Source organism: Chroicocephalus ridibundus, chromosome 14 (assembly GCF_963924245.1).
Source record: "Chroicocephalus ridibundus chromosome 14, bChrRid1.1, whole genome shotgun sequence".
Taxonomy (NCBI): Eukaryota; Metazoa; Chordata; class Aves; order Charadriiformes; family Laridae; genus Chroicocephalus; species Chroicocephalus ridibundus.
The window spans coordinates 3,443,195-3,457,500 of NC_086297.1; the positions used below are offsets into that span (position 1 = coordinate 3,443,195).

Sequence of the window (14,306 nt, forward strand, 5' to 3'; positions counted from 1 at the left end):
GTGTCGCGGGGCACCTTCAACGTGGCGTAACTTGGCAAGGGTAGGGCTAGGGCAAGCTGCGCCCACGCTGAAAATAAACTTATCTCAAGCTAAGCTGATGATTTCATTTCCCTGGTGAATGAGATATCTAATTATCAATAATTCATAGGCACAGACAGACGTGCAAGTGGTTTTGAGAACTGAAGTAGAAACAGAAGTAATGATTCTCGGAAGAAGAGCCAGCAGAGAGACAGATCCAGAGAGGGAAGAGAAGGTGCACTTTGCATGCACACGTCAAAACCAATCTAATTTCAATCACATACGTGACAGTCTAGGTGCCAGTTTAAGGGGGGTATTTCCCCCGACCACTCTGCGGTTGGTATATGACAGGATGCTTGCCTGGATGGAGCCCAGCTCTACCTATCCGGATGGACAACTCGCTCTCGTAGTCCAGGTGATGGGCAGGTTCGTGCTCATATTTTTCTTTCACCGCTCGTTGGTCGCAGCTCAAGGCAAACGCTGCGTGGGGAGGTCCGCTGAAACCCTGCGAGGCAAGAGAGAAATGTAAGGCTTTTTCCCACATTTCCCCCCCCACCAGCCTTCTTCCAGCCCCATCCTTGGGGACCACGCTGGCATCTGTGCGCTTGGGAAGCCAAGCGGGGCACGTGTCACAGCAGCATGGACACACATCCTTTGGGTTCCCTCCTCTCTCTACAGACCATCGAGTTGTTTAGATTTGAACGCGCATTTCCAGCAGAAACATCGAGAACAGGGTTAGGAGGAGCTGTGGGCCAAGAAGCAGGGGGTAAAGAGACAAAGACAAAACTCATGTGCATTAACAGCAAGAAACGCAGCTCCACAAACACAATGCAATTCCATAAACGCAACTCCCTCCAAAGTCAACCCGGAGGAGACCAGCAGACAAGGAGGGACATCCACTGCTGTCGGCGCTGCCCAGCCGCTCGCGGAGGGTCGAGCTGCTGGGCCGACCTCTGCAGAAGTTCCCTGTGCAGTAGGGTACCGTCTCGTCAACGTGGGTGGAGCTCGCAAGAGAAATAGTTCCTTCAAAACTGAACCCACTCGAGCATCAGACGAACACTATGTTCACAGCCGCCCAGTTTTGTCTCAGTAGGACTCGTCCAGATGGCTCGACGAAACTTCAGACTCGCTTGGAATATATTCCCACACCATTTGTAACCTCCAGAAAGCAGAGAGGGACGGCCAAAACCAATACTGTCCAGCTATGCGTAAAGTCTGCAGGGAACCGGAGCAGACGCCCTGTGGCAAGAGGGACTGAACTGCTCCCATGAGCAATTCCTGCCAACCTGGACGCGGCTCGTGAAAACCAGCCGTGACCAAGGACGTGCCAGGGTCTTTATCTACATTGGCCAAAAAATCCTGGCAGACACCGTTTCTGCCTTTCCCCCACGGTGCTGGACAAGCAGCAGGAACGTCTGTGTCTCTGGATGCCCATGGGCTGCCCAAACCCCACCCAGAGACAGCCACAAACTGATAGAAAACGTGGGGTTAGAGGCGTAACTGCGCAGCTGAGGAAGGGAACGCGTCCCTCGGCAGCAGCCGTGTGACCTGGTGTGACCAGCACTGCCCAAAACACGGGGAGCGGGACCCCGAGTCCCCATCCCTTCGCAGAGCTGGGGACCAGCCCCCGGGAGCATCCGCAAGGAGGGATGCTCCCGTCGCCGGCCGGGAACACGGGTGTAGCTGTTGGATTGATGGCAGCAGAATAAACGAACATACGCTGAACAGCCAGAGCCGGTAATGAGAGACTTGATGGGTAAGGTCACGTTAAACAAAAATAAAGGTTAAAGATGAATAACTAAATCATCTATCCTCCCATCATTTGCATAATACAGTCTGACCAGTGCTATTAATACTAATCACATATTTGCTATCTGCTCCCTATTGCAGTTTAATCAGGGTGCTTTCACCTCCGCTCACCCAGCGATGAGAAGATGCACCGATGAGGTGCTCGCGTTTAAATCCCGCTGGGCGAAGGGAGACCCCCCCATCCCACCCCACCGGGAGACACCAGCAGCTCTGCGCCGCATCTCACCAGCGGTAGCTGGAAGAGCAGGTAGAAAAGCAAGCGTTTTCCAGCAAAACCTGGATGGCGCGATGCAGTGAGGAGAGAGGGGAACTTCAGCATCATGCCCTGACTCAGATAAGGGAAAAGGAGATGGAGAATGGAAAGTCACGGGCTGGCCCTGCTGCTGGCACTGCTGCAGCGTGGGCTCCATACATCCCGGAGAGCCCCCGCTCCTGCTGAAGCTGAAGGGGTTTTCACCTCTGGAAAGCGAGTAGCATCTCTTTCTGGAAAACGCCAAGCTGAGGAGAAGCGAGGATGGGAATTTGAAGCTGCAGAAGTCAAGCCTCAACTTTAAGCGCCCGGGAAGGGTTTGCAAGCATTGCGTGGGGCTCTCCAGCTCAGTTGCCCCCGCCTCAGGCTTTGGGAATGCCAGGTTTTACAGAGCAGAAGGTTCCACTTCCTCAGGGCTCCTACCAGCATTTTATTAAATGAGCTACAAACAGTGCGACAGCAGCTTTGGAGGCCTTATCACCACCAGATTTGTGGCTTCCCCCCAGCCCAAACCTCTCAACTGCAACTGGTCCACACGGGCAGGGTAGCGAGCCCAGGGCACGGCCAGAGCCTGCGGGACTCCGTCAGGTGCAATAACCCAACCGGGGAGGGGGGAAAAACCACTGGTACGAGCAGGAGCAGGCGGGTAACGCTCAGCGCACGCCCTCTATTACCATCGCAGAGCTCCAGATGCGAACACGCAAGGTCCTGGCGAGGTCAAGACCACTTGGCTCAAGGTCTGCCGTCCTGACAAGAAGCCGCCCGGGGCTATTTTCCGCGCCACCGCTCTCAGCACGTCAAATGCTTCTCGACGTGGTACCCACGAATCGGCTCGCACCAAAAGGGAGGCAAACTTGAAGACACTTCTGATGCTTATTGTAAGGTCAGGTCACCTCCCTGTTGGCAGGCACAAATACGCAATGCCGGCAATTTGAAAAAATATTAGCGACCTTCAGTAAAGCACACGATTTATTCCAACTGTGATTGCTCTGAGTCACTTCAGTCCGGTCCCTGCATGAGTCCCGTAATTGGAATGTGTCAGTGGGTTAAAAAAGCATTAGAAAGAGAAGAGGAAATTCAACCCACATTAATTAGTTCATGCCACTAATTAGCGCTAACTGAAATAACCACGGGGGCTGATTATTTCCAAAAAGCCCAGCGCAATGAGAGACTTGGACAGGAAGACCCGCGGAGCTTGGAGGAAAACTATTCTGGGACACGGGAGTCCCCACCGCGCTCGGCTCCGCTCGGAGAGCCGCAGCGGAGAGGCCGAGAGATGTCCCAGCCCCGCCTGGAAAAGCGGACGAGAAACAACGGGTATCTTTGCAGAGAGCAGAGGAGAACCCCGCTCCACACACACCCTGCTTTTGTTACCCAAAAGCTGCAGCAATCCTGAATGAATCCGCACGGAAAGGTGCCGCTCCCCTGCCAGCATCCCGCGTGGCGCGGCCATCGCGGCGGCAGCGATGGGATCGCCCTGGTCCTGCGGGGCAAAGGATGGGACAGGGAGGAGGCAGCTGCCGGCTTTTAGACGAAGCAAGGATTTCAGATGGCATCCCGCTGCCCAGCCGACCTCTCGCGCAAGCTGCTAACTGAACCCAATCCAATTTGAAAAACAAACGAAGAGCGAGTGACGCCCTCAAGAAATAATCTGCTCTTCCCCACCCGACCAACGAAGGAGAATGGATTAATAAGGAAAACGTGATGACAGAACCTGATGGCCTGGCTTTAGGTACCAAACCTGGAGGTGCCGCCTGCCTGGGAAGGCGCGCGATGCTGCTCCTCCCGCGCAGCATCTCCCTGGCCTTAACCCTGCAACTGCCCCTGGAGCAGGGTCTGCAAAGCCAGGGGGAAACAAAGACCATAACGCATCGAGCGACGGCAGAAAGCACCTCAACGGGAAAGGGGAAATAGAATAAATTTTACTACCTCACTAAAAAAAAATAAAATATATATGTAAATAAATAAAAAACATCCCTAACTTGTGCAGGAGCTAACACAGAGACAATGAGACAGTAACGAGCCGTGCTTGGACGGTGCCCGGAGGCTCCCATTTCACACTTATTAAAAGAGATAAAGTGATAACAGATCAGCCACCAGAACGCAATGAGAAGAGCGGGGTGGGGAGCAAGGAGAGGAAGAGGAGATGCTGCACATCCACAGCCCGTATCAGCAGCTGCCCCGGCCGCGGGGATGGACCCAGCGTGTCTCTGTGGCCCCCGCACGCCCCCGGCAAGCTCGGGGCGAGCTCTGCGCGTCAGCCGCTCGCTCGGCTCCGCTGCTTCTGCACGTCTGCACAGAGCCCCGCACCTCCGGGGCCGGAGACAAAGGCTGCGCGGCAACAAAGCAGCCAGTCCCTGGCTTTTCTCAGGCAGATACACGGATTTATGTCAAAAACACGAAATAGGAGGGGATAGGAAGAGAGGTCCCTTAGAAAGCACTTAGTTATCAGAGAGCGCCCGTTTGCATGTAAAACAACGGGCTGGTATTTTGTCATTTGAAACAACCCATGGAGGGCTCGATGCTCCCAAGCGAACCTCCGCCGGCTGCGCATCCCGGTGCCAGCAGCGCCCATTTGTATCCCCCCCCCAGAGCTGAGGAAGGCATGAGCGATGGTGAGCGACCCCACGCTCCCCTTCGGCTTCATCCCTCGAAACCGGGGCCGGTCACACTGCCCCCGACGTCCCCGCAGGGGTGGCTGGAGGACAGCACCAGCGCTCCCCAGGGATGCCGACGGTCCCACGGGACCTGCCCCGCCACCCAGGGCGCAGAAAGCAGGTCCTCCTGCTCGCCCCCACGCTTCTCCAAAGCCCTCATTTCAAACTACGTGGTTTTTTAATAATTAAAAAATAATAACAAAACAAAACAAACAAAAAAAAAGACAACCACCACCTGGCCACGTTGTTTCCCATCCCAGCATCACACCGGAGCAAACGCCGGGCTGGGGCTCCTTGCAAAGGCCCCGCGTCGTTGCCCCAGGGGACCAGAAGCCAGCGTTCATCAGAAAAGCACAAAAATCGGGTGGGTGAGGACGTGCCTGGGACGGGGTTCAAAGGCTGCGGCGAGTTGTGCTGCCAGAAGGCGCAATGCCACCAGGCATCCCCCTAAAACAGCCAGCCAGCTCTGCGTTCCCCCAGAAACGATGCATCCCCCACCTCTTCCAGGGGGGAGGGGAAAAAAAAAAAAAAAAAATCATGGTTTTGGTCAATACTGACCTGGCAGGAAGGGACGGGATAAGGGCAGGGGCTGGCAGGAACGCATCCAAGAGGACTCGAAATGCAGCTCTCAAAGCCAGGACCGCTGACAATCCCACACACGAAATACTAAAATAAACAACTCAAGTGCAACCTTAAATACTCCACGTAATAAAGAAGGCCCTTCTCCACGCTGAAGTGGGTGCAGTCCTATTTATGATTAATAGCACCCAATACGCAGCTCTGGGACACAAGGGAGCCTCCCTTATTTCCATTCCCGCGGTGCCCGGCAGCCCCGTGCCCCAGCACAGCCCGGTCCAGCCGCTCGGGGCCGCACCGGGGTCCCACCAGCAGCACCCGAACCCCTTCCATCACGCAGATCGTGTCCCCGTAAACTGGGAATAAACCTGGGGACGCCCAGCACCCCCCAGACCGCCGCGACGGCTCCGGCTGCGAGAGTGACAGCGAGTAACCCCAACGCACATCAACAAAACCCCGCGTAATGAAGACGGAAAGCCGGGTGTATTTTCATACGAAAGTTTAAGTGTCTCCGAGTGTTTCAGGTACATCTCGGTTTGCATTTTAATTTGGAGATTGCTAGCAACGGAGCCGCAGTAATGGGCAGGGCAGACAGAATGGCAATTCTTTTTGGGCTTGCTAACGAAGCCGGGTCAGCGCTGACTATCATGTTGCGAAATGAATTTCTTCTATTTTTCCCCTCTAGAGTTCAACTGCCTGAAGCTTCATAAAACCTAAACCACGTCACTTGCCACCCGAGGCCGCGATCAGAACCCTCCTCCGAAGCCTCAACGTGCTGCCAAATACAGCAGCAGGAGAAGATGAACCACACCAGAGAAGGGGAATGGGAAAGATTAGCACCCGGGAAGCATCGCAGGGGACTGGTGCTGCTGGTGGGCACCAACAGCTCTTCGGGTCTGTGAACCCAACCCAAGCCCCCATCCCAACTGCCAGGTCCCATACACGTCCTTGTGCCCCTGCGATGCCCATGGCAGACGCGGCTCTGGAGCAGAGCATGTCGCCAACGAGTCAGGATCACTGCCCCCACCAACAAGGAAGGTGGAAGGGAATCGCTCCTCGACGACGGCCGGAGCCCCGATGGAAATCTGCTGGCGCCAGCTCGGATCGGGATAACCTGCAGGAGCAGGATAACTCTGAGCACAGGCACAGTTTTAGCTGAGGAGCCAAACAATCAACGCACCAATCGTTTAACGTGAGCATCCTCACGAAACCCAATTTCCCAAGGAGGAACCGACCCCGAGGGTCTGATCCTGCGACACACCGAGCACTACAGCCAGCCCCGGGACCACCGGCATTTTTCCAGAGCCATGGCAGCAGGCGCAGGGAGGGGAAGATCGGGGGGCTCCCCGCTTCCCACACCGAGCATCTTCCATCTGGCTCCTCCGGCCCCGCGTCCTCCCCCGGCCCAGCAGGCAGCAGACTCGTAGCTATGGCAGCACTGCGGCGGGAATCGGGAAGGAAAGGTTCATCCATAGACAAAAAAAAAAAAGTCAGTGTTATCACGGCAGATCTGCTCCGGCAGCATCTCGCGAGCGGATCACATCAGGCTGGGATCATCCCGACAGCACCGCTGGCAGCAACACGACACCAGAGCCTTCCCCTAATAACTGCAAACAGGGCAGCTTAAGTGAATATTAAGGAAGGCTGGTATCAGTTTATCTGTAACTAATGTCATATTACTGCAAGTACATTTTATTCACTGCTAATTACCAGCCACTTTGATAACTCATAATTCTTGAAAATTGCAAACAGCAGCTTTAATCACCGGTCTCTGCTGACGAGCTGTGAGGGCAGGAGGAATAAACCACCTGCCTTCTGTGTCACCAGGAGTGCGGGGACAGCCGGGGTGTCCTGCGGGGTGAGCCCAGAGCAGCCCCCAGGGCTCCCCAGGAGCTGCCTCCTCCGACAGGAGCCGCGGGGAGACCCTTGGCAGTGCCGAAACCCACAGGTCTCTCACGATCCGGCAACGCCGAGCATGCCCAGAAGCACTAAGTCTGGCAACCCGAGGGAGGGAGGAAGGCAAATTTATCAAAAGCCACCCCAAACCCTCGAATAAACCAAATCTGCCCTCCAACAGGAGTGAGAGCAACGCATCCCACAGCCCGTCCTTCCCGGGGAGGATGCTGGTACCCGCTCCCAGCCGGGATGCGGCACGGCTGAACCCCCGAGAGCATCACTGCCGGGGGGGCAAGGGGAGCCAGGCACCCGCAAATCCATCTTTGTGGCCAAAGCAACGTTCATATTAAAAACAAATGTACAAATATTTAATTTTTTTTCTCACTGGCACGTTTAGGGCTTTGGGCTTTCCAGGAGGGAGGAAAAACACAGCAGGAATGTTGCTGGCACTGGGTCTGGGAAGGCGACGGCGTGGGGCCGGCGAGCGCTGCTCGGGAGGGGGGCAAAGCACACGCAATTCCCAGGCTCCTCGGGAAACCCAGGAGGTTTGTTACAAAACGTGATGTTTTGCAACAGCGATGTTTTACATGGCAGAAAGGAGGTCGTTTTTGTAACCTTTGCCATTACAAAAACAAAAGCACGGGAGTATTTTCCCCGCTTTTGCCATGCAACCTTGCAAAAAAAAACCCCAAACAACTTGTTAAACAAACAAAACCCAACACTACAACAGCAGGAGAGAGGTTTCGTGTCACCAACCTCCTGTCCACCAGGAGAAACCTCAAAACACAACCAATGACTATATTTTTCAAAGGCCCGGTTGCTCCAGGCAGAGTTTTTGAGCACACAAGCGCTGCCCACCAAAACCAGTTGGGATGCGTATACATTTCCAGTTGTTTGCTGGGAGGAAACTTGCCTGTTACGGCCAAGCTCACAGCCAGATCCTATGAGGTATTTTCCTAGGGGATATTTTCCTAAGGGCTGCCCCGCACATCACCACCTCCCGAGGCCCGCGGCTGGCTCAGCAGGACACAGCAGCGAGGTTTGCGGCATCGAGTCAGCACGACAATATGAGATTTTAATTGTTAGCAATAAACCTTTAAGCCTCAGAAGGGATTAACGAGAGCTTTTTCTCCACATGCTTATTAAAGCCTAATGGAGACCAGCTTCGCCTCTTTTCCCTCTCCCTGCCCCCTTCCCACCTTGTATATTTGTAGCGTGGCAACATGTATTTTTACAGTCCTTCATTATGCAAGGCTTTTTGCAAGGCTAAGAGAAAAAGCAAACAAAACTTCAATTAACAGCTCATTTTTACACAATATTCTCCTCGGTAATGATTTGCTCTCAGCGCAGATTGAATTAACGGGATGGTGGGGGGCGGGGGGGGAAGAGAGCGGGTGCTGCTGCTGCTGCGGGGTGGGAAGTGGGGAGCCCCGGGAGGGGAACGCGGGGATGCGGGAGCTCAGTCAGCCATCCATCACCCCTCAAAGGAAGGGCCAACGCCGTGCCAGCGCCGCCTAATTACGTTACATGAAAACACAACTTCCTCTAGACCCGCAATTAGCAACGCGGACGTGCGCCAGTGCCCGGCAGACGGTGGGCGGGGGGGAGAAGCTGGGGTGCAGCCCCCGCTCCCCGCGTCCCCCCGAGCATCGCTGCCCGCAGGGACCCAGCCCGCGGCCACCTCCTCCCCCAGGCCACGCGTTCTGCTCCTCTTCTCCTCTCCGCATCCCCTAATTCCCTAATAGCCCCGAAGCCCGGGAGAGACGCCGACTCCTCGGCGCGTCCGCAGGAGCCGCGGCGGAGCCAGGGGAGCCTCAAACACCGTCCCGAAGCACAGCGCAATAAATCCGCCTTCGCTTCGGCTAGCGCGATTAATTTGTTAATTCATTACAGAAGAGAGGCGTAATAAGGGACAAGGCACTTCCTGATTACCACCACCGAGAAGCTAACCAGCTTCCCTCCCTTTGGAAGCTCAGCACTGTCCCACCGCGGAATTTTGAGCTGGGGAAGGGGCTGGTTCCCCCCAACCTTGCGGCTTGTCCTAGGCAGGGCTTGGCGCAGGCTTTCACGGGTCACTAGTCTGGATGCTGGACTCCAAGCCAACCTAAAGTCCAGAAATCAAGCTCTGAAATCGGCCATCATAGCGTTTATTTATACGTGTAATATGCCCCTCACCTATAACGTCTTGACAGGCCTTAAAAAACACATACGAAACGTAAACCACCAGCGAGACGCCTTCCCAAGCCTGAGCCTCGAAGAGGCGACTCATCCAGTCCGTTCCGCGGTAGCTCCGAAGCCTGCGGACAACAGATCAGCGTCACATCCCTTTGCGCCACCTCGTTGGTAATTAGAGGGCGATGGGGGGAGACAGGCAAAGACGGCGCGAAGGGTTTCGCAGCCGGAGTACGGCGCACCCCGACGAGGACACGCCGCCCCACGGCCACGCGTGGAGCATCGCCCCGGCGCGAGAGCGGAGACACCCACGGGCTCCAGACGCCGGCAGAGGAGCCTCAGCCGGGCTGAGCAGAAAGGAACAAATAAGCCCCTTTTTTCCACCCCCCCCAATTCCCCAGCAGCGTGTACCTCGCCGGCAGGTCGTCAGCTTATTAATAAGGCACGATGTTCCACCGGATTAAGAGCAAATGTCTGTTTGACACCGCTCACCAGGGCAGGTACGGAGCAAGGCAAGGCAAGACTTACCCCGCGGCGGGCGTCAAGGGGACTGTCCTCCCCGGGGACACACACACACGAGGCACAAAACTGACTCTTTACAGCTCATCTTCACCACAGACAGTGCGTCAAGTCAGTCTGGGTGAGTCAGAGTTTACCCTGAGAGCAAGCGGCAGTTATAGAGCTGTGCATATATATATTTTCCGCGATCTCCCTGAAAGCAGCCTTCACCAACTGCAGCCTCACTCGCTGCTTCTCTGTCATTTTAATGGCAGGTTTCCTTTTCACAGCAGAGGCATTAATTTGGGGTTACGCCATGAGCAAATTCAAAAGGCAGATTTTAAGATCAAAGAACAGCCGAGGATCCATCCACGGCACTCGGCGTGCCCACGGATAAACGGGATCTCGTTCAGGTGTTCGGAGTAAGAGCGCGGATGCTGCAGGAGTGACTCTCAGGGGTGATGCCATCTCAGGGCAGCGGCTCCTCCCCACAAACCGGCACCGTGGTGGCAGGAAAGGGAGGCAGAGGATTCCCAAATCCTCCCCTGAGCCCGCCGGGAGGCAGGCAGGGCGCAGAGCATCACCGCAGCGAGGAAAGGAGCTTGAAGTTTCTCAAGCATCACCACCAGCTTCAGAGCCCGGCAGGCTCCCACTGCCAGAGCCCACCCGACCTGCGGCCGTGGGGTGCTCCAAGCACACACATGTCCCCCCCAGGTCCATTCGGCTGCCAGCAGCAGGGCAGCACCCACCCCCTGCGCTCCCCCAGGAGCTTGCCACCTGCTTTCTGCTTATTCCAGGACTGGAATTATTAACTGTTGTTAATGCAACAAACAGAGTGCTCAAGTTCAATCAGCAAAAAAGGTCAGACGCTGTCCAGGATCCGGCAGAAACCCCCGACATCCATCTCTCCATCCCTCCCCACGGTGCCAGCCAGACTCTTCTGGCAGGTACGGGGGAGATCTGGTATCGTAGAATCACAGGGTGGGAAGGGACCTCTGGAGATCACCCAGTCCCACCCCCGGCCAGAGCAGGGTCACCCAGAGCAGGTGGCACAGGAACGCGTCCAGGCGGGGTTGGAATGTCTCCAGAGACGGAGACTCCCCCACCTCTCTGGGCAGCCTGTGCCAGGGCTCTGCCACCCTCAGGGTAAAGAAGTTCCTCCTCATGTTTAGGTGGAACTTCCCATGGTCAAGTTTGTGCCCGTTACCCCTTGTCCTGTCCCTGGGCACCACTGAGAAGAGCCTGGCCCCATCCTCCTGACACCCACCCTTTAAGGATTTACAAGTGTTGATAAGGTCCCCCCTCAGTTGTCTTTTTTTCCAGACTGAAGAGCCCCAAATCCCTCAGCCTTTCTCCATCAGAGAGGTGTTCCAGTCCCCTCAGCATCTTGGTAGCCCTTTGCTGTCCCCTCTCCAGCAGTTCCCTGTCCTTCTGGACCCGGGGAGCCCAGAACTGGACACAGCACCCCAGGTGCAGCCTCCCCAGGGCAGAGCAGAGGGGGAGGATGACCTCCCTCCACCTGCTGCCCACGCTCTTCTTGATGCCCCCCAGGATGCCATTGGCCTTCTTGGCCACCAGGGCCCATTGCTGGCTCATGGTCACACCGCTGTCCCCCAGGACTCCCAGGTCTCTTTCCACCGAGCTGCTCTCCACCAGGTCAGCCCCCTGGTGCAGGGGGTTATTCCTCCCCAGGTGCATAGTATTCCACTATGTTTTTTTCCTTTCGGAAAATTTATTCTCCTTTACAATTCCGAGCCAGGCCCCGAAGAGTAATTGAAATTAAATCAGCAAAGGCTGAGCCACAGAGGAGAGAAAAGCCCCATGTTACATTACCAGCCCTATCAGTAGGTAATACCCGCTCGAGGCGAGCGGCGAGGGAAGAGGTGCTTTATCACAGGTACACAACGGAGCAGGGAATGGCAAAGGAACACGTATCTAGTGCAGGAGCTCACTGAAGGAAGAATTAAAGCCAGGTTTTTCCTCAGTCCCTGCTTTTTTTTTTTTTTTTTTTTTTTTTTACAGCAGGGATTTTTTTCACCTCCTGGCTCTCCCCGCCCGCACAGCCACGCTGCAAGTGCCAAACTGCGCCGGGTTCCAGCTGCCACCCGTGATTGTCCCCGTAAACCTAACGAGGGTGGGAGGGGATTGAACCCTGCCTCGGATTCAAAGCGTCCCCGCTCTTTAGCCCTAGCTTCGGGGCTTCAAACGTAATGTGTTTTTGAAATGCTCAATACATAATAAGAGAGAGAATTATAATTAAGAGCAGCTGACAAATTGCACTCTGGAAGTAAATAACCCTTTACCTCCATTAATAAAACGAAATGCTTTTCTAAAAATTAGTATAATTACAACCTTGTGCTTTTCTTTTGCAAATAATTTCACCCTATCTAGCAACAACTGGGTTCCAATCCCCAAAACCATTGCTCATGGGCCGAGAAGGGGAGGGAGGCAGGCAGGTTTTCCACAGAGCATATGGGCAAACAGATTTTAAGTAAACCTTTAGGGGTTTCTGGGTGCCGGCCTCAAAAAGTGCAACTCCAACAAGAGGCTTTCAGAGGGTCCCCATGGGTGGGCTTTGTGGTCACCACCAGGGACCCCGTTGGAAATCCTGCCCGGGACAGGACACGGGAGCCAGTCCCAGGCATCACTCCCACATGGATCCATCACCTTCCATAGCTGGCCTTGGGTTGGGCTTATTTGGTAAGTTAATAAAAATCATGCCCAGATACTCCTATTTATTTAGAGCTAGAAGGGGAAGGACCTTTCCCAATAGAAGGATTTGCTACGTTCCCTGATGAGGCTCCCAAGAAAGCTTTCCCTTCCTTAGCCATCACAGGACCCTTCCTTCCTCCCAGAGCCAGTGGAAAAGGGCCAGAATGCCACAAAACAAAACAAACAGAAGGGCTGCTGTTTATTTTCCCCCTAAGCGAAGGAAATCAGAGCGAACCAGGAATGCATGAGTCAAGCTGCGGCTCACGCGAGCCCATGTCAACCGAGTCCTCGGGTCCATCCTCATCCCCCTGCGAGGCAAAGGCTCATCTCCTGCAGCCCCCGCATCCAGGCTGGACTTGGTGCCGCATCCATGTGCCGAGGGGTGTGAAAGCGTAGAGACGGCAGCGGGGCTGCATCGTCCCTGCTTTGAGGGGGACAAACCCCCGGCCCAGGGCAGCAGGAGCACGGCACAGACACGGCTTTGCAATCCTGCATCCCTGCATCCACCCGTTCCCACTTTCCACATCCCAGCATCCCCACGCCAGCTCAGCTCCCACCAGGAGGGCGATGCCGAGATGCAGGAAGGCTTTGCAGGCAGCGGCAGGGCTGTCGGGAGCACGGATCAGAAAAGCCTGAACACAGACAGGCTGCATGTAGGAAAAAAAAAATAATAATAAAAAAAAGTAGAGACACTTTGCACACCCCCAACCACCAAAACCACCTCACTGGAAAACCCTTTATTTGTGCATTTTCCCAAGATTATGTGGCCCAAGACACGCAGCTGGCAGGCTGAGCTCGGCGAGATGCCACCCACGCCACCGTGTCCCCGGCCTGCTCTGGACAGTGTTTCAGTCCCACGCTCAAAAATGTAATAAGCCAGAAAATACACATGCCCCACACACAGGCATGTCCTTTGGTTAATGCTCCGACCGAAAAAGCCTCTACCTACCACGGCAATGAGGATGTGCAGCTAATTAACTTTCTAGGAGTCACAGATGAACAGGAAAAAGCACATTAAGAATGGGAACTTGTGATAGGCATGTCTCGGAGGAATTAGCAAATTGCATAAGAGAAACCTTTATTCCGATTATAAATTAACACCAGCGACAAGACCCAGCGCATTTTTACTGCCTCGTGAAATAATTAACCCATCAAATCTGGCTCCATGCAAATCAGAAGGGAGAGGAGTATTAAAAGCTTTCCATCTTTGCCAGGTGGAAGCACGTACGCCACCGGCACCAGCATCCTCGAACTGCCCCCGCGGCGCTAACGATTGCCACGTTAGCCCCGTACACCAGGTATGGGCTAGGAATCGCTACCTAATGCCCCCACACACACACACAAAAGAAGATGCTTCCCGTGGTCTCATCCGGCTGCGGAAACTGCAGTTAGAAATAAGGTGCAGCTCCGCCTGGAGCGGGCGCGATGGTCTCCCCTCCCGCAGCGTCGCCCTCCACGCACGCTCCTCAGCTTTCCCCCACTACGTGACTCCCACGGATTTAGAAAGCAAAATATACATCCCCGGAGGCACATTCTGAGCCCTGCGACAGACACCATCACCAGTAAACGGGAGAGTATCCCTCGGATATCTGTTTATCCGGTTCCCAAATCCTTCCCAAGGGTGCTCGCCAAAAATAGCCTAAAATTCACTCCGCAAAGTGGCCACTCCCAGAGTAGGTTCCAAAAAAGCTCACGAGCCTCGATTCGCAAAAATAGAA

General features: G+C 54.9%; 2 protein-coding genes across 4 annotated transcripts in view; one reads left to right on the plus strand and one right to left on the minus strand.

Moving 5' to 3' along the window:
* RPL38 (ribosomal protein L38) overlaps positions 1–14,306 on the plus strand; it is a 314,431-nt gene that overhangs the window by 111,266 nt on the left and 188,859 nt on the right. The window lies entirely within an intron of this gene.
* Positions 1–14,306, minus strand: part of SLC39A11 (solute carrier family 39 member 11) — a 98,409-nt gene that overhangs the window by 69,912 nt on the left and 14,191 nt on the right. For all 3 annotated transcript variants that reach the window (XM_063352079.1, XM_063352080.1, XM_063352081.1), the window contains exon 5: positions 379–523. In XM_063352079.1, coding sequence (XP_063208149.1) covers positions 379–523 — 145 coding nt within the window. The remainder of the gene's footprint in view (positions 1–378; positions 524–14,306) is intronic.